Raw genomic sequence first — 27,337 nt, 5'->3', positions numbered from 1 at the left:
AGTACTTTCCCGCTTCTTTTCTCAAATGTAGCTACTACGGCCATGTTGCGGACTGTCTGAGCATGCAGAAATTTATCCAAGAAGAGAGTGGAGGAGAGGAAGACTTTAAAATTACCATTCTCATAAAAATTAGTTGACTAGTTACGAGGTGTTGGCATATCAAAATAATTAAATTTTGTGGTTGACTCAAAAACTTTTCACATCCCAGACAAATTATCGTCAAGAATGTTTCAGAGACTTCTGAAATGAATAAAAACTATGCTCCAGATCCCAGGTGGGGGGATGCGGACAAGTACTGCTCCCTCCCCCCTCTCTTTCCCGACTCCCCACCCTCCCGGTCCCTCCCGGTCCCTCCCGTCCAAAGACACACACACACATACACACACACACACAAGTTGCGGACGCCTGTTTGCTCTATGACACCAGTGAGACTTGTACCTCATAATGACCAGGAAAATGTGTCTCACCAAACGTGAGGGTATCCATACATTCGACAATATTTAGTTTTCTTGCCAATAATGGATGGAAACAAAGAAAATGTGGATTATATGTTTCAGTCACGTCCACACCCTGAAACAAAGTGCACAAATATGGCACACTTTTTTACATCACCGAGCGTGGCACGGCAGTATTTTTGTTAGTCAACTCGCCTTCTGTAGCAGTGGGTTCGAATCCTCGTCTGTGATCTAGATGTAATCCATCTGAATTTCTTTAAAACGATTGAGTCGAATGCCGACTCGGTACCTTATAGCCAATATCAGTTTCCGTCCATGACAGCATCGTGAACGAAACGTCACGTCATACCAAAAATTTCTCTCTTTCATTTTAGTGCTGAAGATTATTCACTTTCGGAATGGTCAGTCTGCCTCTATGTACGTATTTCTGAATTCATACACTCATCATTTACTCAATTTGTAAAGAGCAACAGGTAAGTTTCAGATTAGTTAATCAATGTGTGGCGTCTTTATTACTCGTGAATATTTGTAGGCTTTCAGTGAATGTTAGTTTCTCGTTTTTATTCTCTGTAAGTCATTACCTTATTCCACGAAGGCATTGACCGTGTTGTCTCACAGTGGGATAAAAGTACGAACGGTTACTTCTGAAATGATAAAAAGATTACTTACTCTCTTCCATCTATCTCGATTTCATTTAACTGCGCGCCTATACAGTGAAAAATCCATACATACTCGCAAAGGAATGGGATTCGGGGGAGAAAGTATAGCTCACGACGCACAAATAGCTAGAGTATATTCATACATTACGTGAGAATGGTAGCACTTAGTGACCTACAACCAACATTACATATAATTTCAAATCTTTAGGAGACTTTATCTCCGACAACCCCTAGAAAATGTTCAAAGGTAGAAAGCTTGTCGCTCACTAGGTTGTCAAAACGTTCTGGGTTCAGCCACCGCTTAAAATTTGAATAAGAACAGTCAGAAACGGTGGCCGAAGACTTCCGAGGTAAGAACTCTGCCAACGGCAGGCAAAGGAGTGGACTGAGGTACAGGGCACTCTCTTGCCCTTGTCGTGGGAAACGGCCCTATTTAATTTCATTGTGTTTATTATCACGGCTGATTATATCTTTTTTACTCAGCTTTTTTTGATGAATTTGAAATTAAATGTCGCTTACTTTGTATGGGGATGTCTGTTAGTGAGTGATCACGTGTTAACGGCAGTCAGTTTAATACGTCTGCTTTGCTTTCAGAATAGAACCTGTTTCTAAAATTTCACTTTTCACAAAACTAAGTCCGACAACGTTTGGGCGTAAATCACGTTCCGAAACTATACTCGCCAACAGACAGTCCCGGTAGAGGACCTAGCCAAAAAAATATGGTAGTAATATCTGGAGAACTGCATTCAAATGTCAATACTTAAAAACATTTTTTACATAATTTTTCAAGTACGTAATTTTTTTGCTTCAATTGATGATTCATGTAGTCAAAGATAATTTTAATTTGAGTTACACTTGCATTTGAGTTCAAACATTTTAAAAGCCAGAATAATAAAAAATTAATTACTAATTTCGAAACGGAATAATAATAAGTAATAATAAAAAGCCGCCATTAAAAAGTGGTTCAAATGGCTCTGAGCACTATGGGACTCAACATCCGTGGTCATAAGTCCCCTAGAACTTAGAACTACTTAAACATAACTAACCTAAGGACATCACACACATCCATGTCCGAGGCAGGATTCGAACCTGCGACCGTAGCAGTCGCGCGGTTCCTGACTGAGCGCCTAGAACCGCTAGACCACCGCGGCCGGCGCCACCATTAAAGAATGTGGGCACAGTACTAGGACCGAGAGAGGAAAAGGCTAATTGAGTTCCGCGATAAATTTCAGCTACTAATAGCCAATACTCCGCTCAGGAATCAAAGGAGCATGAGGCGTACTTGGAAAATAGCGGGAGATACCTGAAGACTTACGGCACAGGTTCCGAAATCAGATACTGGACTGTAAGGAGTACCAAGGAGCAGATATAAACTCAGATCACAGCCGAGTAATGATGAAGACGCAAGCTTAAGAGACTAGTCAGGAAGAATCAATGCGCGTGGAAATGGAGTATAAGAGTACTAAGGAATGTGGAGGTACGCTTGAAGTTCTCTGAGGCTGCAAATACTGTGGTAAGGAATAGTTCAGTAGGAGGTGCAGATAAAGAGGAAAGGCCGTCTCTTAATAATAGCAGTGATGGAAGTTGGAAACAAAGACATAGATACAAATGAGGTAACCATGGGTAACACGAGAAATACTTCAGTTGGTTGATGACAGAAGAACAAAGATGTTAAGGGAAATTCAGGAGTGCGCAAATACATGTCACTTAGGAATGAAATAAATGGGGAGTTCAAGTAAGATAATGCGAAATGGCTGCAGGAAAAATGTGAAGAAATGGAAAAGGAAACGATTGTTGGAAGGATTTTCTCAGCGTATAGAAAAGTCAAATCAACCTTCCGTGAATTAAAAGCAATGACCGTAACACTGAATCCATTACCGGATTCAGTATTGTATTACTTGTGTTCCTGCAAATTTTTTTGGAACATGGCATTTTGCTGTATGCATTTTGTTGCTGACTCTCAGAAGTAATGCGGTATGTGTAACCTTCTGAAGAAGGGCACCAAGTGCCCGAAACGGGTAAGAAAATTAAACTCTTTTTATGGAACTAGTTGATTATAATTTGGTTATGGACACACAATCCTTGGTAGTAACGTGCCTTCCGGAGTAACCATAGTGCCCATGGAATACCACGATATGGCTGATCAGATAATTACCGAATCCCCGCCATGTTTCACTCTTGGGACGTTGGATGGGAAGCTGAGGGAGTGAAACAAGACTGATCCGCCCAAATGTTTCCACACTACGTTTTTCTGTTACGGGAATTTGGATCAGTGATAAGTGGGTATAAATTTCCAGATCACCTTGCAGTTACCTCTTGTGGAGCCCTATTCGTTTCGTTTCGGTGCTGGCAAGGATCACGAGGCCGACATTCAGTTCTGGAACGACTTTTACTGCTGTCGTCGTCTCATTTTTCGCCACGATCGCCTACAATGACCGTGTGTCACGATACTCACCACAAATTATCACCATAGTTTAGACTTAGTGGATGATGTTTTTCCGCTTTCCCCGTATGCTGAATAAATCTTTGTTACGGAACGTCTTGAAACACCAAACACTTTGGCTCCCTTGGTTACATGCCATACGACCACCAACAATTTTCTAACGGTCAAATTCTTTGAATTGTGACATAGCACAACACAGATCACTGTTCTGGTTACGACTGACGCTTGCTTTAAACTGAGGATACTGCACAGGTGCCGTTCGTGGTTGAATAAAACGTAACTTTCTTGCAGGTCCTCTAATCTCTTTTCGGTACACTCGTTCGACTATATAAAATTGTTACTACTATTGACTGCGTAAGAACACTGTTCTGTATTGCTATCAGTCCAGATGCAAAATAATACCGTGATAACGCAAATATCAGAAAGCGTATTATTAGAGGTGTCCAGGCTTTTAACGCTCATAAACTCAAACTTATTACAACAAAGAAACGTTAAAAAGCAATTCTCAACTTGATATTACGGAACAAAAATTTTTGTACTGGAGCGGGACAAGGATATTCTACTCAAAAACTTAATATCTCTGTTAATTAACCATGAACATCTTAAATATGATTTCAGTCACAAGAAACAAAGTACACGCACGTTTAAAATCGAAATGGGTAGCGTGAAGTATGCACTGGACGTTGATCCAAATCCACCACATAATCTAACGGTTAAATAATAATAACAATAATAATAAAAAGCACAGTCAACTGTTAGGTATAGTATATATTGGACGGTGATTCAAATCCAGCACATAAACTGACTGTTAAATGTTAATAATAGGAATAATAATAAGGACAGTCAAATGTTAGATACCGCTCTTCTTCAACAGACATAATAGACATAACTGAAACTGAAACGACAAGAAGAAAAAATTTTGTGCTTACTCGCATTTGAACACAGCACGCCTCGTGATGACTGGGTGTTGTGTGATGTCCTTAGGTTAGTTAGGTTTAAGTAGTTCTAAGTTCTAGCGGACTGATGACCATAGATGTTAAGTCACATAGTGCTCAGAGCCATGTGTGTATGAACACAGCACCTGTCGCCATTGATTTATAGACACAAATAGAGGTCAAATAGCGGTTTCTTTTAGCATTAGCGACATGGGCGCATGTCTGAACTGGAAACGAAGTGATGAAAAGTTCCGTGTCTTACTGGCACTAATCGAGATTGTTGACAACGCACGAAAAAATGTTACAAACCAAGATTATATTTACCTGTAGTCTGCTGTGCTCATGTTACATGAAGTTAATTTTTGAGCAGGACCAGGATTCGAACACAGACACGTGCGTTCCGTGGAGACCTCGAACAGTTTGCACGAAAAGATGAAACTGTATCACCCCGAAGAGGGTTTATTAATAAAGTAAAATTTGTGGTGTAAGAACGGTTACTGCTGATAGCGTTTAAACTTGCCGCGACTTTCCACCCTACATCCACTCTCTTCTCGTTGGTAGGGAAGGGACATCATGTTTAATGTGGATTTGGAAGAAAAGGTGCAAGCCTGCGCTATTCACGTGTTGTTCCCAGAGGTGAAGCGTCTGTTCGTGCTTATTGAAATTTGTTTTCTAGTATGTGGATCGAACTGAGGCATTGAGCATATAAAGTCATTATAATTCCAACAGACTAGCAATCTACACGCACGCAGCTGGCTCATGATTTTCTGGTAACGAAGGATACTTCATTCTCGATGAGAATACTGACTTCCAGGAGCTAGAATGCAGCCTGTTCGAAAATTCTTTTATTTGCTCATTCGCGTATCGTAGACGAGCTGTCGAGAAAATCCAATAAGTTCTTTCGATTTGGTTTTGTAATCACTAAAATAAAATCACATAACAGCCATCTGCATCCTTCATTGTTAGATAACTGAGGCGAATGTTTCTGGTTATGATATCGGGATCCTGTTTCAGAAAAGAAATTTTCAGAAGGTAATACGAAGCTGAAATCTGCTTTTTAAATTTTGTTCATTATAATGAATTTGAGATGACGAACATTAAATGTTATGTCATTTCTAACAACGCATTTCCTGATATTTGTACTCTCACGGTATTAATTTGCATCTTGACTGATAACCATACAGGGCAGTGTCCTCTGGTTGTCTCGTGTAGTATCCGTTTTGTGTAAACAAACGACTGCACCGGAAAGAGGGTAAACTAAAGTCACCATCAACTATAATGTTATGAGTCGGGTACGTGTTTGAAATCAAACTCAAGTTTTCTTTGAACCTTTCAGCAAGAGTATCATCTGAACTGGGAGGTCGGTAAAAGGATCCAATTATTATTTTATTCCAGCTGCCGTGCTGGGTACAAAGTAGCCCTTACCCCTCCCTTCGTATTCGTTACGGAAAATGTGTTGGAATTTCCATTTTTAAGGTGCGTAGGAAGATTGAGGTATCAGAATCGAGTGATGCCACTTTCATTTAAGAGGAACACAGGTATACAATTCACATAAGGGAGCAGAAATTTGTTCGTACCTTTTCAGAGGAACCATACGGGTACTAACATTCGTTTGTATAAGGAAATAACCCAACACCAGATCTGAATTGTTGGATGAGAGTCTGAACCTCCTTCTTTCGAACGAGTGTCCGTAGTTTTATACCCTTGCAGTATTTTAAGCGCAGTTGTGTCCCCCAAATATCTGAGCAGCCTCATTAAACAGTTTCTGCTCATGAATGATTTTTCAATTTTCTGACTTTTATTCATTCTTACGTCACAAAGCATTACGAAGTTGACTATAAGAAAGGGCGGGAAAACGGGCAGGAAAGGCTGATTGTAGGTTAAGCTCAAAAACACCAGTGATGTAAACGTTAATAAATCATTAGCGTTTTTAAGCCACTAGAGTTAGACATGGTGGCACAATCTGCATCATATCTGTATCAAATCTTTATCGGAAGATTTACCTTTTTACCACACACGAAGGCAAAAGACATTGTGTACATAATTCTTGAAACGGTGGATGTCTCCCGTAATTTATAATGCAATCGTTACGATAGATTTGTTTATGGATCTATATGGATATACATGTCTTGGCACTACGATTCGAGAGAGAAAGAGCAGTTTCGACGAAGGTCACATTTCGCGCACTTTAATTTCTGTGAACTTATATTTCTCTTTTTTGTCTTCATTATCGTTGTTCGATGTGTTTAGCATAGCAGGTTTTAAATCAGAGCGTATGTAGGCTCCTGCTCCACCCATCGTCCGTCATGTTTGTCGTGTCTTAGAAAGATGTAGCCATCTAGATTCACTGAGATTATGGGTGTACTTGGTTTGAGACAAGTTTCCAACAGGACTATTACATGAATGTCCATGTATTGAAATAAATGACTGAACTTCAAGAGATGAACTGGAAGGGAAAATACGTTCGCGAGTGCAACTTGATACATAGTGCATCCAGGTGCATGACGATCGAGGATGCAGCTGGTGAGCAGTTGCGACTCTGGATTCGCGCTGCCGTGGGAAAAAAAGCGTACGAAAACGCTAAAGTGGGGAGTGCATGTTGCAGGACGTGAAAGTGACCGGTAATATCAGGCAGGAGGGAGGTTTTGTGGCCAATGTCAGCGAGGTTTCAGCAATTGTTAAACTGCCAAGTGGTCACAGGAAAAGAGGCTCGCTAAACAGAGCTAGAATAATATGTGCACAACAGTACTGAAAACAAGATAAAAGGAATATAAACAGAGTGTACAATTAATGGCGCTAATTATAAGTAACTAGAATAATATGATAATGTACTGCCAAATAAAAGTTGAAGTAAGATGATCATGTACGATACTCGCAATTTAAGTAAGAAACAGCAAAAAACAGTAATTATTACTGAAATATAACAAAAGCAATTAACACGTTATTTAAGTTATTACTGGGAATAATCTTCAGTATAAACACAAAGACTAGCGGCAGCAGAAATTAACATGTATTGGGTCCTGAAGCACAGGCTTTTGAATTCCTTTCCATTGGAAACTGATCTTTTTCTAATTTCGGTCTTCACCATTATCCTATCATCATTTGTCCATACGTTCTGTAGGCCAGTTCTCAAAATCGCCTTCTTCAAAGTTTTTAATCTTTTAGGGGTGAGATCCTCCCGTATTGTCAGACTTGACCTCACTACTTCCTTCGTCGATGTCACGATTTCATATGTTTTCCTGTACGAAACAAACTTTAGTATTATCGATCTAGGATATGTAGATCATGGCGTCCTATGTCCCATCTATGACTTTTGACAGTGACATGCAATGTCGCCCGCATGCGTGGCTTTTTGATGACATTATTCATCACTAATGCGTCAGTATTCTTTCCGCTATGCTTTACAATCCCGAACAGCCTGAGATTATTGCGCCTCTGATATTGTTCAAGCTAATCAGACTTCCCAATAAGTTTTTGTTCGAACAATCGTTCCCTATTCTCATTTTCCTTGAATGATTAGTTCAGAGCATGAATCTCGCTTGCATTCGCATTCAGAGTTTTTTGTCCGTCCGTGACCGCATTAGTGATGGTATGGACAGCATGGCCGAACGTGTTCTATGCTTGTAGTGTGGCATTAACCTTAGCCTAAACGCATTCTTAAAGTAAAAAAGTTTATATCTCTGCTTCTAATCCTTTCCTAAATAACTTATTATTTGGGTCTTCCATTCTTTAATTGAATTATGTCTTCCGTTAAATAAGGTTTCTTTACATGGACTCCTCAGAATTGCTAAACTGTGATCTGAATCTCTATTTGCTCCTGAGAACACAATACGATGCAATACATGATTTCGAAACTTCTACCTCGCAGATGGTACTTTCATGTGCCGTCAGGCCTTTGACAAGTGTATCTTCTCGTCTTGAGATTCTTCAGAAGTGTACTTGATAATGCTTGCTGAAAATGATTGAAGACATAAACGGGTCTTTCTGCTGTCTCGTTCATTCTAAATCCCTTATTCCCCACTCTCTATTTCATTCCTTTTTCTACTACAGTGTTCCAATCTCCAATGAGTTTAAGATTTTTATCGTCCTCTACAATCTGAATAGCCTGGTAACAGCCTTCTTTTCAGCTTTGGCTAGTGACATCAGCATGACTAACTAAACTGTTGTTAATGGCTACGGTTTGCAGTAGTATCGCTGAATCGTTCATGACAAGCAACTCATTTCCCTGCCTTTCAATTAAAAACGGATACTGCTGCCATTTTATTTGGTCTACAATTTTTCTTCCGCGTTTTTTTCTCGATGCTCGGGGCTTTTTTGCGAAAAACTTACAAAAAATCTACGATACAAGGTACTGGCTAAGACTGGCCACTACTTTCATCTTTCAGGCAGCATATGAATCTTTCGGCGGAAGAATTTGCGTCTTTTGAAGAGATCCGCAAATCATCCAATTTTGCACTTGTTCATATCAATGGAAGTGATGGTCAGCGAGGCTGTGTGTCATAGATCGAAAAAGATGGTAGTCAGAGGGAGAAATGTCTAGATTATACAGCGGTTAGTGTGCGACTCTCGTTTCACCGTTTGCAATTGATTTTCGACGCGTTTTGTGATATTAGATTGAGGACTGCCATGCTGCAAAAACATCTTTTCGCATCTACCGGTGTACTGTGACGATTTATCTTTCAGCGCTTGACTCAAACTCATCACTTCCTTTCTAGAACGATCTCCTGTGAATGTTTCCTTCGGTTTCAGTAGCTTCGACAACCTACTCTCTTCCACCGGTTTTCGACGTCAGACGGAGCAGTCTGTACACGTTCTTTACTACGAACAGTGGAGAACAACTATATAAGGCCATCACAAATCGACTAATAACATGATGGCGTTATGTTTACAAAAGTCAAATCTTATTCGATGATACTTATGACGTACCCCCTATTCCACCACTTGCCGCTACTGTATATATTGCAAAACTGCGGAAGAAAAGCTGTAGACCTGAAATCATGTTCTCCTCTTGTTTTACTGTTTTACCGTATATTCTGGGCTGTAAATCAAAGAGAACAGTTTTTCATCAGGATAACACAATAGCTCTCAAAGTTACTTTAGTAATGGGAACCGTACCGTGTAACAGAATAAACAGATCTCTTCTTCGGAGCCCCGCAACTGTCTCTCACTGCGAAACATAGTTTTGAAATTTGGCTCAAAGGTACCTATAATCTTCCTCTGTAATGCTACGGCCTGCGGTGTCACGCTTCGGCTCTGCAATTCTTCAGACAGCGAGGTGTCGACACAAATAAAAATAAGCGCGCACATCGAAAGTTCATGTGAGCTGTAAGAGACGCCAATGAAAATACTCATTTCCCTGTGGCGTTGCTTCCCAAACATTTCGCGGTTGAAAGCAACAGCTTGCTGTGCGGTGAGGCTCAGGAAGATGTCAGAGGTGTCACAGTTTGTAGTTATTGACGGAAAGTCATTGAGTAAAACAGAAGTTATTTCTGGCGTTCCCCAAGGTAGTGTTATAGGCCCTTTGCTGTTCCTTATCTATACAAACGATTTTGAAGACAATCTGAGCAGCCGTCTTACGTTGTTTGCAGATGACGCTGTCGTTTATCGACTAATAAAGTAATCAGAAGACCAAAATAAATTGCAAAACGAGTGTGAGGTCATCCACATGAGTGCTAAAAGGAACTCGTTAAACTTCGGTCACACAATAAATCAGTCTAATCTGAATGCCGTAAATTCAACTAAATACCTAGGTATTACAATAACGAACAACTTAAATTGGAAGGAAGACATAGAAAATGTTGTGGGCAAGGCTAACCAAAGACTGCGTTTTATTGGCAGGACACTTAGAAATGTAACAGACCTACTAAGGAGAATCCCTACACTACGCTTGTCCGTCCACTTTTAGAATAATGCTGCGCGGTGTGGGATTCTTACTAGATAGGACCGACGGAGTACATCGAAAAAGTTCAAAGGAAGGCAGCACGTTTTGTACCATCGCAGAATATTGGAGAGAGTGTCACTAAAATGATACAGGATTTGGGTTGGACATCATTAAAAGAAAGGCGTTTTTCGTTGAGACGGAATCTTCTCACGAAATTCCAGTCACCAACTTTCTCCTCCGAATGCGAAAATGATTTGTTGACACCGACCTACATAGGGAGGAACAATCACCAAGATAAAGTAAGAGAAATCAGATGTCGTACGGAGAGACATAGGTATTCATTCTTTCCGCGCACTATACGAGACTGGAATAATAAAGAATTGTGAAGGTGGTTCGATGAACCATCTGCCAGGCACTTAAATGTGATTTGCAGAGTATCCATGTAGATGCAGATTTTTTGACGAAATTTCACACTGCAGACACCCTGAGACGTTTCAGGGCTGCTCTAAGGAAGTTGTGGCGTTGTATTTGCATTGAACGTGATTGCTGGCCTTTGGGGTGCATCGCGAAAGCAATTTTGATTCTCGTGTAGAAGTTGGAATCACTAGGGATCATACAAAACCATTCCACCAAATTGGAACGTGATTCAAAGTAGGAATGGATACTTCCGCTTTTTCAACCCTTCTGTTTTCTGTATCCCTGTGGCGTCATAACACGGGAGTGTAACATTAACATGTGCCTGAATAAAACGGCAAAAATATCGCTTTATGTTCAACCTCCCCCATCCCATAATTCGGCAACATCTTCGGTGCAACACAACCAACTTCGAACAGCACTTAAGAAATGCATTTTCAGATATTTCTATAACAAATCAGAATGGTCATTGGTGTAGCACCTGAGAGTTAGGCAAGCCTTACGACACCTGTTCGATGTGGTTTGCCTAACATTAGGCGCTAGAACAGCCGCCAGCTGGATTGGTGTCAAGAATATCTGACACGTACATTTCTAATGTGCGAAACGAAACACCAAGGGTGCTGTCGTACAGGGTCCCGTTTTATTCAAGCAATTACGTCGCAGGATGGCGGGAAACAGGAGATCAAAGAGTGTAAATACTCTTTGCTGCTTCGCGTCACGTTCAAACTTCATCGAATCGTTTTCAACGATCCATAGTGGTTCCAAAATTTTGCACGAAAGGAAAAATTGCGGCCGCTTTGTACTCCAAGGGGGAAACGTACGAGTGTGTCAGTAATGTCAAAGGTTGTGAAGAACACCGTCCTCTTGCTCATCGCACGGTGGACTGCTGGTTTAATCCTTAAAATACCTAGGAATCAAAGCCCCAGACAAAGGGGTGTTATTATTGACGCCCTTTAAGAGACCCCTAGTGGATTTTTCGTATCGGTTCTGAGCGGCGATCTATCTGAATGCTTTCCTCGGACAGCAATTAGAAACCGCCCGATTTCAGCCCTATGTGTCTCGGTTCGATGACGACCTTCTCATAATTTGATACGACTACAGTGGTGTTGGACAGAATTGTGATGAAATTTGGTGCCAATGTGAGATCATTAACTCACCTTACTGGCCACATGAACTTCTCAGCTGTGACCATCTTTACACGTGTTGATTCCCTACTGTTTGAAACTCCGCCGAGCCCGCAGCTGATGTCGCAGCGCATCACGCACCTTCGAGCCAAATTTTTAAAAATTCGTCGCAATGGGAGATAATTACGTGGATTCGAAAAAAACGTGATATAAGTTTGAGATATGAATATTGCCACAGATATGTCATTCACCATAATTAGTTGCGTGTTTCCGCATGTTAAGGAATGAGAAGAGTATGTGTGCCAAAGGTTATTTTGCAGACCATACAAAGCAGCACTTAGGAAATGGAGTCCACTCATATTTAAAAAAAAAAAGAAAATGTAGTCTTATGCTGCTATATCACGATTTTTCTTCGTTACGACATTTGCGTATCAGTATTTCATTTAAATTAATGTTACTGGATTTCCATGCTCTAGCTTGCGATTTAATTCTATCATGTCAATGAACCCACTTTAATCTAGTGGTTGGAATGTATTAGTGTGGACTTGTGGAGAGAAAGTGTGTCTCTAAATGTTGTTGCTTTTTAATGAGTTTTTGTGAAAACCATTTACACTAATCGTCAGTCGTTTCTTAATCATTCCGTTGTTCAAAAATAGAAGAAAATTAATCAAAGTACCCATTAATGTCAAATCTATTAACTGCCATGCGTACCTACTCGCAATCTGGTTGAAACGATATAGTGCTTCCGAATCCAACACTCTGAAATTTATTACTATTTTTACGTACTGTGTATCTTGGCCTCGTCATTCCTTAAAACATAACGAGAATTAGAAACTTACAGAATATGAATATCGACCAACAGTCCATTAACATATTCTCGTCATATTTTGAGCGGATAGTGAGGTCAAGATACAGTGCTACGTTTCACGTGCAAATATACTGTTTGATAATATGCGCAACGATCTCTTTTCTGGCGAATTGTTCAGACTTCTTTGATTTCTATTGTCTACTTCAACATCCGTAAGTGACAAACTGAGGAACCATTTGCATTTCAGAAGTGCGTGGAACGCTTTCATTCCACGAAAGGAAGAAAGTAACTAATGCATTTATAGGTTAACGTGCAACAACGTAACTTAATGCAAACTACGTTGCGTGTAATAAATCTGCCGGTAAAAGTCAAAGAATGGACTCCAAGACATGTACGCCTACTTATTAATATGTGCACCATCAGCCAGTATCGCTTAGGTAACAGGAACGCAAACGGATGAATCCGCAGATGACAGCTCTACTCTGTTCTCATGTCTGACGTAACAGTACTACGTTCACCAGGCATGTACAAAACAGACAGCCTCTCGGGTTACAGCTGTAAATGTTAGGACTACGTATTTTTAGTAAGATTACTCTTCCAGGCTCTAAAAAAATTAAAGCAGTTGTGGACCAACAAAGAATCTCGTTTATCGTCCTTATCCGGGTCTGTGTTTGTATATACAGCGCTGTTTCTGTACTTTCCGTAGACGCAGCTGCTCCTTGAAAGGAAGTGGGACTGACCCATGGTGGGGTCACTACGATTACTCCAACTCTTCAAACTCTTCTGTACTGAGAGGGCCAGCAGTCGTTTCTGTTCTGAAGGAGACAGCGCCACCGATCTTCATCATCGTAAGTAAGAGTCAGCCTCGCGAAATGGCAGTACTGTTACATACTAAAACATTATCAAGCAATGAAACCGAGGGAATTGAGATGTTTGGGTCAATAGAATATGGTGACAGTTTTCAGAATACATTCTAATTGCAATATCGTCTTCTTCCATGTGACGTTCTGATCCTAATGTCTTTCCCACTTTTACGCATCTTGATAACTTCATATATAAACATTCCGCTTGCGTATGTTTGTGCTCGCAAAACTTGAAAGGTAGTTAGTCGATTCACCTAAAATTTTAACACAATGTTGTGTTTGAATGCGTTTGTGTTTTTCTACACTTGCTTTTTGTATTAGTAAGTATGTAATGTATAAAGGGGAAACATTGTCACCAAAAGTATAGAAAAATTCTTGACCGCTTTACTCCAGATTTTTACACGATACTCTAATGAACATATGATCGTAGGTTATACTTTTTGTGCATATAATAAATACATATGTACTCAGTAGATAAAAGGTAATTTATTTGCGGGTGAAACTACGCTTCGAACATGACTTGACGTGTCCTTCGTCTCAAAGCCACGTGATTTCTACAGTTACGGAATCGGAAAGGTACTCCAGTGTTGGCAGAATGTTGTAAATACTGAGGTAGAATATATTATTGATGTTTAGTATTTTATCCATCTTCTGCAACTGTAGTCGCATACATTGAAATAATGACCCCCAGTTGTATAAAAAAAAATTTATTTCCTTAACAGGCACTTAGAGCCCTTCTTGAGAAGATTACAACTCCCGCATGATTTACGAGTGTCAACAATTAAGATGCACGCAGCATATTTCTGAACCACATGAACGTAGCTGTTTGCTGTAGGCATCATACTGTTGACACTTGTAAATAATGAGGTTGCTATAACCTTTTGGAGGAGGGCACTTAGTGCCTGTAACCGGTTAAGGAAACAAAATTTCTTTAATGCAACTCATTGCCGATTATTTCGTCATACATTACTGATGGCTTAAGTCTCGATTATGTGTATTTGTTATGTTTGTTGTATAGAAAAACGCTACGAACTTATGCGACAACACAATATTACAGCATAAGAGCAATTAAAAAGACCTCAGTTTTGATGTGATGTTTATATCCATGAAAAATTAATTTATATTGCACAGCGTACGGAATATATTATATCTTCATTAACGCTTACCACTACCGAGTATAGAAAAAAATCGTTTGACACAAAAAACTTTCAACATCATTCTAATGTATGCTGCACGGAAATGGCGAGAGCGTCGCACAGCCGAGTTACTTTGACCAACTATCAAGCTTACGCTTGCAGGACGCAATTACTATCACAGTATTGCACAGTGTTAAAGAGTGATGCCACCTTAATCAAGTTACGGAATGTTACATGTAAGATTAATAACTTAGTAAGGTGAACGAGCCTATAAGCATATACGCTGACCTTCGCTAATCCAACATAACAATTATCCAACAAACTCGAGTGCAGGAACACCGCAAACGATCTTTGTAAATTTATCCTTTTGTCGATGTTCTCATGATAATTGTTTTGAGGATATCTTTTATTTTGATAGCTGCATTTGTGAATTTTCACTTCAGACGCGATCTCAGATTTCTTTATGTTTTAAATACGATGTACAATAACGTAAATCCTGTTATCTACGAGAATTGCAGTGTCATAGTCCATTAGGGGAGTAAGATGTTGTAGCTGTAGTAGTGTTATTGATCTTGGTACAATTTGTACTACGGTATTGTACACGACATGTTATTAAAGTTACAAAACAAAAAGTAATTCACATGAACGTCATTAACGGTCTACTTTCACAAGATTGGCACACTTAACTGTCCGTGACCTTATAGGGTAATTATCCCATTATTTGTCTGAAGTAATTTTGCAAATCGCGTAAAGCTAGAATCAGAAAGTTCCGGTGGTATTAGAGTCTCCATACACACGAACACGAGACCCATCCGCTTGAAACATAGCAAGCTAGAATCAGAAAGTTCCGGTGGGATTAGAGCCTCCATAGACCCGAACACGAGACCCATCCGCTTGAAACATAGCAAAATTCTTCGGTTTGTCCCGGGTGAACAACAGTGTCTCGCATATACATTACTGCAAAAAAGTCTTTTCGTAATGTAAGTAGCTAATGTTAGACTGTACATTCATTTCTTATCAATAGTCACTGCACTCGACATATAAAATTTATTTCTCAACTCCAATCACTGCACACAACATACACACACTATATCAGCTGTCAACATGTCCATAATTATGTTGTTGATTTCTCCTTTTGATGTTGATCTTTACAAAGCTTAGCTTCCCATTTGCTTGCCTGAAAAATTGAATCTGCATTCCTTCATAACGAAAGAGATATTTATCTCAGAAAGAGAACTAGGCATTAGTATTATCAGCGCTACATTTAGGGATTTTCAGATAACAACATCTAGTACATTAGCAACATATTATATTAATAGTATACTACATTAATGACAATAGGCCTACCACATGCGATTTTTGAGAATGATTTCTGAACCAGCGAAACGGGATAATGGTCTGTGTTTGACATCACGCTCGTGAATTTAGCTTTGTGTGCGGTTAAATGGAATTTTCTATAATAAACTTGCATGCGGTACTAAATTTCCAGTTGTATGAATGTGTATAAACAGCGATTAAACATAACCATGATCCTTATAATACTATGGTACTATATGTAGAGGAACCTACGAGAACACGGCCACTGCCACAACCGAATTTCCCAGCAACTTCTGAAGAAACGGCGGTCAAAGTTTTCGACGTGATTTAGACGATTTTTACGACACAAAAACTTCAGCTGTATTGGTGGCGCAGTGGATACCGCCACGGTCTCTCAGTTTTGCGGCCTGCTTTCTCAACCGAATTATGTTTCTATTTGCCTTATTTTGTTTTCTTTTATTTTTTATTTATTTACCTATGTCTGGAGAATGATATTAAACGAATGTTTCCTATCAAGTTAGGGGATAAAAGGACGTCATATTAATGGTAAAATTACACCTACGTTTTGCGATAAATATCATACATACATTTATTATTTGTTTCCTGTACGTATGGTATTTTCAGAGTTGTAATCTTTTTAAATTTTCATATTCTTATATTTCAGTCTTATATCAGGTCTTATATTAGTACCTTTAGCTCTACTTTATTCTTCTCTTTGTTCTTGAGGACTATTTGGTGCATTATTGTGGATGATACCGGTCGCAGAAACACCCGACACACAGAAATTCCAACCTGTCGACCATCGTACGACGGCAGGTTTGACAGAATAATATTTTTTGGTAGGAATCTCACTTGGGAAGGAAGATTTCACATATTTGACAATGATTTGGCAACCAACAATGCATACCAGATAACTTTATCTAACACTGGTGCTTACAATTAATTAAGAAATAATTAAGACTTACGATACACAATAGGAATTTCGCCGAAAAAACTTTCAAACAATTTTCTCATCGATTATTGGTCCTTTTTTAAAATACTATCAGTAGACGCCTAAGTGCAACGTTCTACACTCCTAGATACATTTACAGCACTGATATTTGAAATTAAATGGTACGAACATTAATTACTATTACTTTATGAAAAAATATTCAACTACATATCACCAAATTTCAGTTTGTTTTACTGCTGTCCTGTTTGGGTCACATACCGTATGTGCTTACGCAACCGAAATTCATGTGAACAACATATTCTAACATAATACGAGCAGCAAAGAAAAAGAGGGAAAATTAAGGTTTAACGTAACGTCGACGACGTTGTTATTTGATTTAAGAGAAAGACGGTGAAGCAAATTCGGCCGTGTCTCTTCAATAAATCATTGGTTTTAGGTAAATCTGGATATCTGGACGTGGTACTGAAGTCCGGGGTCTTACGAGTGCACCTCTCCACTCGGCAACAATACTTCCAATTATTTAAAAAAAGTGTATCTATCGTATATTTTGTGGCAGGGTAGCAAATCTGCATGAGAAAGATGGAATGACATAAATATTTTGCAGGTCTTGACAGCTGTGGTCAAGGGGTAGAGTGTCTGACTAGCAATAAAATGTCCTGCTTCCTCATCACTGCTTACATTCTGTATAGAAATCATGACCATGGGCAGCCCTGTGAAAGAGGGCGGAGGAGTAGACAGAGTTTAAGGGCCTTGTCTTGCCCATGGGGTGGGAAATGTCCCTAACAGGCGGGAGAATTAGCTACGCTCAGCGACATAAGGAGGCAGGAGGCTATGGAAACCATTGCATTGAAGACATATTCAGTGAGGTGCCAAAACACATGGAGTAGCGAAGTGCACACATACAGATGGTGGTTCTATCGAATACACAAGGTAAAAAAGGGCAGTGCATTGGCAGAGCTGTCTAAGACTTTGAACGCGCAGTGGTATTTGGAGTTAGATGAATGGGACATTCCATTTCGCATATCGTTAAGGAATTCAGTATTCCAAGACCTACAGTGGCAAGATTGTGCCAAGAATACCAAATTTCAGGCATTAGCCCACACCTCCGACAACCCACCACATTCGCTTAACGGCCGATAGCAGCGGCGTTTGCGTAGGTTTTTCACTGCTAACAGACAAGAAAAAGTCCGTGAAATATCCGTAGGAACCAGTGTGGAACGTACAACAAACGCATCCATTAGGACAATGGTGCGAAATATGGCGTTAATGGGCTAAGGCAGCAGCGATATAGCCCGGAGCGCTTCTCCAGGGCTCTACCCTAGACAACTGGACAGTCCTAGCCTGGTCAAATGAGTCCCTATTTTAGTTGGTAAGAAAGGATGGTAGGGTTCGAATGTGGCACGGAGCTAACGAAGCCATTGACCAAAGTAGTCAACAACGCACTGTGTAAGCTGGTGGTGGCTCCATATTGGTGAGGGCTGTGTTTACGTGGATCTGACTGAGTCCACTGTTCTAGCTCAACCTATCAATGACTGGAAATGGTTATGTCGGTGACTTCGAGACTCCTTGCACTCATTCATGGACTTCATGTTCCCAAACTAGGATGCAGTTTTTAGGGATGACATCGCGCCATATCGACGGGCCACAGTAGTTCGCTGTTGGGCAATTTGAGCGAATGATTTGGCCACAGAGCTCGCCCAGCGTGAAACATAATCGAGAGTCCACAAAGTGCAGAAAAACCTGCGCTGGCAACACTTTCTCAATTATGGACGGCTGAAGAGGCAGCGTGGCTGCGTATTCCTGCAGGGAACGTATTGAGTCGATGCCACGTTGCGTTTCCGCACTACGGCGAGTAAAAGGACGTCGGACGCGTTATTAGGAGGTATCCCGTGACTTTTGTCACCCCAGTGTAATGTGTGTCAACAGGATATGTGGATTTAGAGTGATCTTTGGTAGTGTAAAGCAGGAGAGTTTTTTGAAACACTCTTTGTCAATCCGGACAGTTATCCATATTCTAACTTCCACAACGTGACCGTAGCCTTGTAGCTTGTGATTGAAGGACCATAAATATCCAAAAGCTATTCTGTCGTAACGACTGATTTCTAAATTAAGAGAAACAACCACCGTTTGAAGAACTGTATACTCAAATCCTTATGCGTTCATGTGAGGAGAAATAGCAAACTTTGTAATAAAAATTTGATAGAGAAACCATGCAAATTTATCCAACATATCTAAATCTAGTGGCTTAGAAACGGAAACGAATTATTAATGTTTACATTGGTCTTGTTTTTGAGCTTAACCTGTAGTCAGTCTTTTCTGCCCATTCTACCGCTCTTTCTTATAGACCGCTTCCTACGCCTTTGCGGTGTACGAATGGATAAAAACTAGCAAATTGCGAAGTAATTCATGTGAAGTGATGGTTCAATTGGACTCATTAGATATTTCGAGCACAAAAAAAGGGTTCAAATGGCCCTGAGAACCATGGGACTTAACTTCTGAGGTCATCAGTCCCCTAGAACTTAGAATTACTTAAACCTAACTAACCTAAGACATCACACATATCCATGCCCGAGGCAGGATTCGAACCTGCGACCGTAGCGGTCGCGCGGTTCCAGACTGTAGCGCCTAGAACCGCTCCGCCACACCGGCCGGCTTTAGGGCACAGAACTGCGCTTAAAATACTGCGAGGGTATAAGCGGTGAACACTAGTTCGAAAGAAGAAGCTTCAAACTCTCTTCTAGAAATTCAGATTGGTGTTTCCGTTATTTCCTTATACAAACAAGTGTTAATACCAGCATTGTTCCTTTGGAAAGGTGCGGACAAATTGCTGCTGCCTTATACGCATTGTTTGCTTGAGTTCCGCTTAAATGAATAATCATAAAATGAGTAATCATAGCAATATCGACGCATTTTCCCTAACGCGTAAGCAAAGGGGGGGGGGGGCGGGGGGGGGGGGGAGACACGCTACGCTTGCTCAAGATAAAAAAAACCTAAAGAACCCAAATTTCATGAAATGTGTTTCTATAACTAGGATACAGAACCTGAAAATGTCATTTAGTACAGTGATAACAACACCACTCAGTTTTTCCCAGTGTTTCACCGAGTGGTGGAACACATTTTGACCACCACAAAAAGTTTAAAAAACTATTAATTTCGTTAATTGTCGTTGATTTTCATTTCCAGCATAATTTTTAATGCTGTGTACGGTGTGTTCGCCCCGTTCTGTGCTTCTAGGTCTTGTAGAGAGGAGTGAATACATAATACTTTGAATATGAATCCATTTCCGGAAACGTACCGTTTCCGGTTTGTAGAGGTTTCAGTTGAGATGTGTCACGCGTCCACGGCTGCTGAGGGAAAGAGAAAAGTCTCAGAGTTGCTTGTGGTGGTATGCAATAGTGTAGACAGGATAACGCGTACTACGTCAGACGATCATCTGATGTCTGCCTACAGAATTTAATTTACGAGACTCTGTAGAGGCAGAGGAAGATCTGCTAGAATGAGTTCTTGCCAATGCACTAGAAACTGATGACACGTGGTTCCTGTTCAAAATATTATTTACTCACTCCCCTTCACAATTACCTAGAACTTTGTAACGGAAATTTCCCAACATCCTGCAGACGTCTAAGAAGGCTCCGGAAGTATGAGTATGACATATCTTGTGAAAAGTCACATTCACTACTGACACTTAAATTTTTGGGTTACGTTTTACTGAAAACAAAATTAGCGAATCGATAACAGAAATCATTAAAAATAATAAATATTTCGGTTTGCTGTCGATTCTGATAAAAACAACACTACCACTGAACTATTCATAGTAACTCACTCTCTGCCCCTCTTTCTTACTCATAACGAATTCTACTCTCGTTATACCATTTTCTGCTACTGCTGATATTACCCTGCAGTCATCTTATCTGAAATACTTGTCTTCTTTCCATTTCACTTCAGTGACCCCTACTTCATCTAGATTGAGCCTTTGCATTTCCCTTCTCAAATTTTCTGGTTTTCCTACCACGTTCAAGATACTGACATTCCACGCCCAGACTCGTAGAATCTTATCCTTCCGTTGGTTATTCAATTTTTTTCTGAGGGTCATCTCCCTATTGCCAGTCCTCTGTGGGGGACTACTCCGCAATCTTTTGCCAATGGAGATATCCTCACGACAGTTTTTTTAATTACAGGCCACATGTCCTGTGGATACACGTTCTGTGTCTTTAATGCCTTGGTTTCCATTGCCTTCTGCATCCTCATGTCGTTGATCATCATTGATTCATCCTCCTTTAGCGGCAGTTTCTCAGCCCAAGGGCAAAGGAGTGTCCTGAACCTCGGTCCACTCCTCCGACCTCTTTGACAAAACGAGGGTCATGTCTTATGTCGGAAGCCTTCGGCCGCCAGTGCTGATTATCAACCGAAAAGTAAACCCTAGTAGGTTTCGAACCCGGGATCAAGGACATTTTGATAACTAATCAAACATGCTACCCCCAGACCACGGGTGACTAGCCGCATGAGTTTTAACCCACTCTCCAACACCACTAAATTGTGATCTGAATGTATATCCGCTTCAGAGTACGCCTTACAGTCCAGTATATGGTTTCGAAATCTCAGCCTGACCCCGATGTTATCTGACTGAAATCCTCCTGTATCTACCGTCCTTTCCCAAATATACTTCAGCCGCTTGCGACTCTTGAACAGAGTATTCGCTATTACTAGCTGAAACTTATTGCAGAACGCAATTAGTCTTCCTCCTCTCTCATTCCTAGTACCAAATCCGTTTTCTCCAGTAATCCTTTCTTCTACTTCTTCCCCAACAACCGCATTCCAATTCCCCATGACTATTAAATATTAATATGCAGTTATGTACTGAATTACCCATGCAGTATCGTCGTATACGTTCTCTAACTCACCTTCGGCTTGCACTGTCAGCATGGGTTGGGTTGGGTTGTTTGGGGGAAGAGACAAAACAGCGAGGTCATCGGTCTCATCGGATTAGGGAAGAACGGGGAAGAAAGTCTACCCTTTCAAAGGATCCATCCCGGAATTTGCGTGGAGCGATTTAGGGAAATCACGTGAAATCCAAATCAGGATGGCCGGACGCGGAATTGAACCGTCGTCCTCTCGAATGCGAGCTGTCAGCATGTATACATGAAATATCGTTTTTGATATTGGTTAGCTGTCGATTCTGATTAGAACAACCCTATCACTGAACTCTCACTCTCTGCCCCATATTCCTACTCATAACGAATCCTACTCCCGTTATACAATTTTATGGTGCTGTTGATATTGCCCTACACTAATCTGACCATAAATCCTCATCTTCTTTATATTTAAGCTCACCATTTCTTGACTGAGTCTTTGTATTTCCCTTTACAGTTTTTCTAGCTTCCCAATGTAATGGTACTTGAATTACGTAACCATTACGGCAGCTCACCTGAACCTCTCGATACCAGCAGTATTCTACTGTGTTTCTGTAAAGTAGTTAACATATTTATGAGACAACATTCAGATTTGATTTCATTAATGTAGAGTTACTTTGATACATCGAAATGTTTATGTTGCAATGATATTATTCTTATGTGTATTCTTTCTTTTGTCACTATGATCTATGACGTACTTGTAACTCTGATTTTTGGCCGCGTAAGCGATTATTAGTTAGTTAATTAGAGAGTCGATCGTCATGTTGGAAAGACGCATAACGTAGTCAGCTTATAAAATGTGAACTTTTGACAGTGAGGAAGATGTTTTCAAGTATGTTTTGTATTGTGAAGTGATGTTTTGTGTGTTACGCGATATTGCAACAAAAGAAATAAAAAGGAAGTGTAACTTAAATCCGGAGTGTTGATTATTTTTTACATCACCATTGTGCTAGCTTTCAAAGGTTTAATCTTCAAGAATGGTTTGTGAAACATATCTATAAAACTTTTGAATGTCGCATAAAAAAAAACTAGGCCTCTTTGCATCCGAGCTTGAAATCATCACCACCTAGATTTTCGACGATTGAGCCATGATTTTACAACGAGACCAGCGTGGGAAACACGAAAAGATGAGTGCCTAGTTTTATTCATTATTACATGAAATGACTTTATTAACTGTGCTCTAATGACACCTGCACACATAATAACTTTGTTGTTACCCTAAAATGCAGTATTTAGCAGCGTGAGCAACATCACAATCATTATTAAATTTTGACCTTTGTTGTGGTAGGGTTGTTAGACCAACCACGTTAAAACTTTTGACATTCCCCGCTCCGAATTGTTGGCGTTATCCTTCGTAGGACTATTCAATCTTTTGATCATGGTCACCTCCCACTGTGCAGTCGTGTCCCAGAGATCCGAATGGGTGCTAGTCTGGAATCTTTTGCTAAGTGAAAGATCATTGTGACAATGTTTTTAATCAGAGGCCACATGTCCTGTGGGTACATATTATGTGCCTTTAGTGCTGTGGTTTCCATTGCCTTCTGCATTCTCATGTTATGGATCATCCCTGTTCTTCTGACTTTAGAGGGCAGTTTCCCACCCCAAGAACAAAAGAGCTCCTTGAATCTCTGTCAGCTCCTCTGCTCTCTTCGACATGGCCGATGGCAGATAAGGGTGTCTTCTGCCGCCACTGCTGGTGATGTTTATTCAAAATATAAGGGGTGGCGGGGTTCAAAGCCAATATGTGAGAATGGCCTGACTATTGAAGTTCAGATTTATACAATCAAGCGACGTTGCCTCTTCAACATACAAAAAAAAGGTCATTGAAATTATATCAACAAAGACGTGTTATCAAGCGTCGAACGATACTCTCCTATAACGTAAAAGTTCTAAAATCACTTATAACATTTGGTTCCATACTGTTATATAAACTATTCTGACCTAATTGTAGGCTTTATAATTCGCATCTTAATTAAGCTGTCCTATGGGTAGTGTTCTTTGTCACTCACGTGATTGTATGTCTTGACGCATAGGTGTGAATACAAGATATAATTGTTGAAGTTATAAATAATTAAAAGAAAGTGGAAAAACGCCGATTCCTTGCATGAAAGGCTTATGTTTACTGATTTCAATACATTACCAAACTATATGCCCAACAGTGAATATGATGCTTAAAAGTATTCTTTTCTTTCTGATTTGTATGTTTACTTACTCCAAACGGATACTACAAGAGACCACTAGAAAACACTGCCCTGTATGGTTACCAGTCTATATGCAAATTACTACCGTGATAATACAAATATCACGAAACACGTTATTGGATATGACATATCTTTAACGCTCGTCATCTCAAATTTATCATAATAAACAAAAATTAAAAAGCAGGTTACCTTCTGAAAATTTTGTTCTGGGCCATGAGCCCGACATCATATTCAGAAACCTTCGCCTCAATTATCTGACCATGAAAGATGCAGAAGGCCACTATGTGATTTTATTTTAGTTATTACAAAATCAAACTGAAGAAACGTATTGGCTTGCCTTGGCAGCTCTTTTAGGCGATGCGGACGCTCAAGGAAAAGAGGCTATATTTCACCTCCTGGAAGGCAGTATTCTCATCCAGAGTGAAGTATCCTCTATTACGAGAAAATCATGAGGCAGCTGCGTGTGTATAGTTCACTAGTCTGTTGGAATGAGTATGGCTTTGTGTGCTTTTTAATATGCACGAACAGAAGTTGTTCGTCTCTGGGAACAACATGTAAATTTCACAGCTTTTCCAAATCCACATTAAACTTGTTGTCCCTTCGCTAGCGACGAGAGAAAAGTGGGTGTAGGGTGGAAAGTCGCGGCAAGTTTAAAGGCTATCAGCAGTAACCGTTCTTACACCTCAAATTTTTATTTGTTAATAAACCAATGTTATGTATTTGTACTTGAGACGTTGAAAATACATGTGCTGGACTGGAATTCTAAGAGAGATCTGTTCTTTCGCGGGTTTGACCGCTTCGGGGCGATACGATTTCATATTTCGTGCTAATTCTTCGAGGTCTCCACGATACGCAGGTGTTTAGGTTCGAATCCTGTTCCGGCACAAAAATTTCCATCATGTCATTTTATAGCTGTAACTAACGGTACAAACTATCCTGATTTCTAAAATTTCTTCGTGTGTTGTCAACAATCTCGATTGGTGCCGATTTTGACTCCCAGTCAGAGACGGAATTTTTGTCACGTCATCTCCAATTCGTACATGCAACGATGTTGCATGCTGAAAGGAAGCGTTATTTGACCTCTATTGGTGACTATAAAACAATGTCGACAGATGCAGGATTCAAATCCGGGTAAGCCGAAACTTCTATCTTCTCGTCGTTTCAGTTACATTTATCTCTGTTATATCCGTTGAAGGATGTCGGTATCTATCATTTGATTCTGGTTATTTATTATTATTAATATTATTATTATTTAACAATCACATTATGTATTGGATTTCAATCACCGTCTAACAAATGCCTTAAGTCACGTCACTTCGATTTTGAACATGTGTGTACTTTGTTACTTGTGGATGAAATCATATTTAAGAAATTTCTTGGTTAGTCAACGGGAACTATAGTTTCTGGATAGAACATCCGGGTTTCGGTCAAGTACAAAAATTTTCGCCACGTAATATCAGTTGAGACTTCCTTTTTAACTTTTGATTTTTATAAAACTTTGTGTTTATGAGGGTTAAAAGCTTTGTCGCCTCTAATAACGTGTTTTCTGATACTAGCATTATTATTCTATTAATTTGCATCTGCACTTGTCAAACGAGTGTACCGAAAACAGATAAGGGACCTACAAGAAAGTTACTTTAGTATGTCGTATACAAATCAGGCGGAAAGCAATTCACTCCGTTCGGATACTTCTGAACATGGTAGTACATTAAAAACACAAAAAATTCGATTTACTATAAAATATCAAAAACTGAAGACTTTATTCACTGTAATATCACGTCACACCCATGGATATATCCCTCTGAATAACATTTCTTCAATAACGGGGTTGGATAAAAATATGGGAACACCGCGGGACATACATACATGAACATAATAGCAGATAGCCGCGTCCGGAGGTTGCGCTGTTGTATTTGGCCACGAACGGCACTTGTGCAGTAGCCTCAATACGACGCAAGTGTCAGTCGCGATCGGAACAGTGGTCTGTGTAGTGTTATGTCACAGCTGGAACAATTCGAACGCGAGCAAATTGTTGGTGTTCGTATGGCAGGTGGTTGCGTAACCAAGAGACCCAAAGTGTTTGTTATTTGAAGAGGTACCGAGTCGAAGATTTATACCGCATTCGTGGAACTCGGTAAAACATCATATGATACATCACAACGCCGACCAACATTTGTGTTGAGTGATCGTTATAAACGTCACTGAACACGATTGGGACAAAAAATTAAGGACGACAGCTACAAAAGTCACTGCACAAGAGTTTGTCCCATCGCGGTCGCTGTCAGCACTGAAACAAAATTAAGAGGGTTCCAGAAACAGAGCATTGCAAGGCGAGCTGGAATTTCAAAACAATTCATCATGAACCAGATTCTCATAACAGCAAACAGTAGTGCCGAAACCATTAAACTTAGAAATATCGTTTGGACGGATGAGTCTCGTTTCACTCTCTCAGCTTCCCTCCCAATGTGCTAAGAGTAAACCATGGCGGGGATTCGGTAACCATGGCTCCATTGTTGCTCCGCAAGGTCACATTTCTGCCAAAGATCATACGTCTATTTTGGATAATTAGGTCCATCGTATTGTAGAGTGTTTGTTTCCCAGTGATGATGATGTGCTCGAAGACGACAGGGCCCGTGTCCACAAAGCTCGCATCGTTCAGGACTGGTCTCGTGAGCACGAGGAAGAATTGTAGCATCTCTCCTGGCCGTGAAAGTCGCCAGACCTCATCATTATTGAGTTTTTGTGCTCTACTCTGGAGAGAAGGGTGTGCGACCGCTATGCAACTCCTCCTTCGTTACCTCCACCTTCCACTATTTTGTGGGAAGTATGGAATAAGATTCCCTTGAAAACTATAGAGGATCTGTGTTAACGCATTTCAAAATGACTGGAAAATGTTTTGAACGTCAACGTTTTTCCTACTCCCTGTAAGGCATGGCTATGCGTTGTATTTGTGGTGTTTCTCACACCCTGTGTGTATAACAACGCATTTGTAGGCTGTCCCAGATTCTTAAAAACACCATTAATATCTCCATTACTTGAAGAAGAGCGTATCAGAAAGTGACATGAAACCTGTACATTACGTCATTCGTAACAATATATCAATATTATGTACATGCATATAATTTTGCATAAAAAACAATTTTGCTTGGCATGTGCTGGTGCGAACTATCACACACTTTAATATCAAGTGTGCAGATGCATTTCAGAAGAGACGCAATTGTTCCAAAAAATTTAATTTC

The 27,337-nt window shown here is 40.1% G+C and overlaps 1 protein-coding gene across 1 annotated transcript in view; it reads left to right on the top strand.

The window, feature by feature from the left end:
• The first annotated feature begins 13,434 nt into the window (after window positions 1-13,434).
• The window catches only part of LOC124777412 (hemolymph lipopolysaccharide-binding protein-like), a 39,585-nt gene continuing 25,682 nt past the window's right edge, over window positions 13,435-27,337 (top strand). Inside the window, exon 1 of the mRNA XM_047252809.1 lies at window positions 13,435-13,567. Coding sequence (XP_047108765.1) covers window positions 13,462-13,567 — 106 coding nt within the window. The 5' untranslated portion in view covers window positions 13,435-13,461. The remainder of the gene's footprint in view (window positions 13,568-27,337) is intronic.

Source organism: Schistocerca piceifrons, chromosome 2, assembly GCF_021461385.2.
Source record: "Schistocerca piceifrons isolate TAMUIC-IGC-003096 chromosome 2, iqSchPice1.1, whole genome shotgun sequence".
Taxonomy (NCBI): Eukaryota; Metazoa; Arthropoda; class Insecta; order Orthoptera; family Acrididae; genus Schistocerca; species Schistocerca piceifrons.
This window is presented reverse-complemented; position numbering and strand designations above follow the sequence as displayed.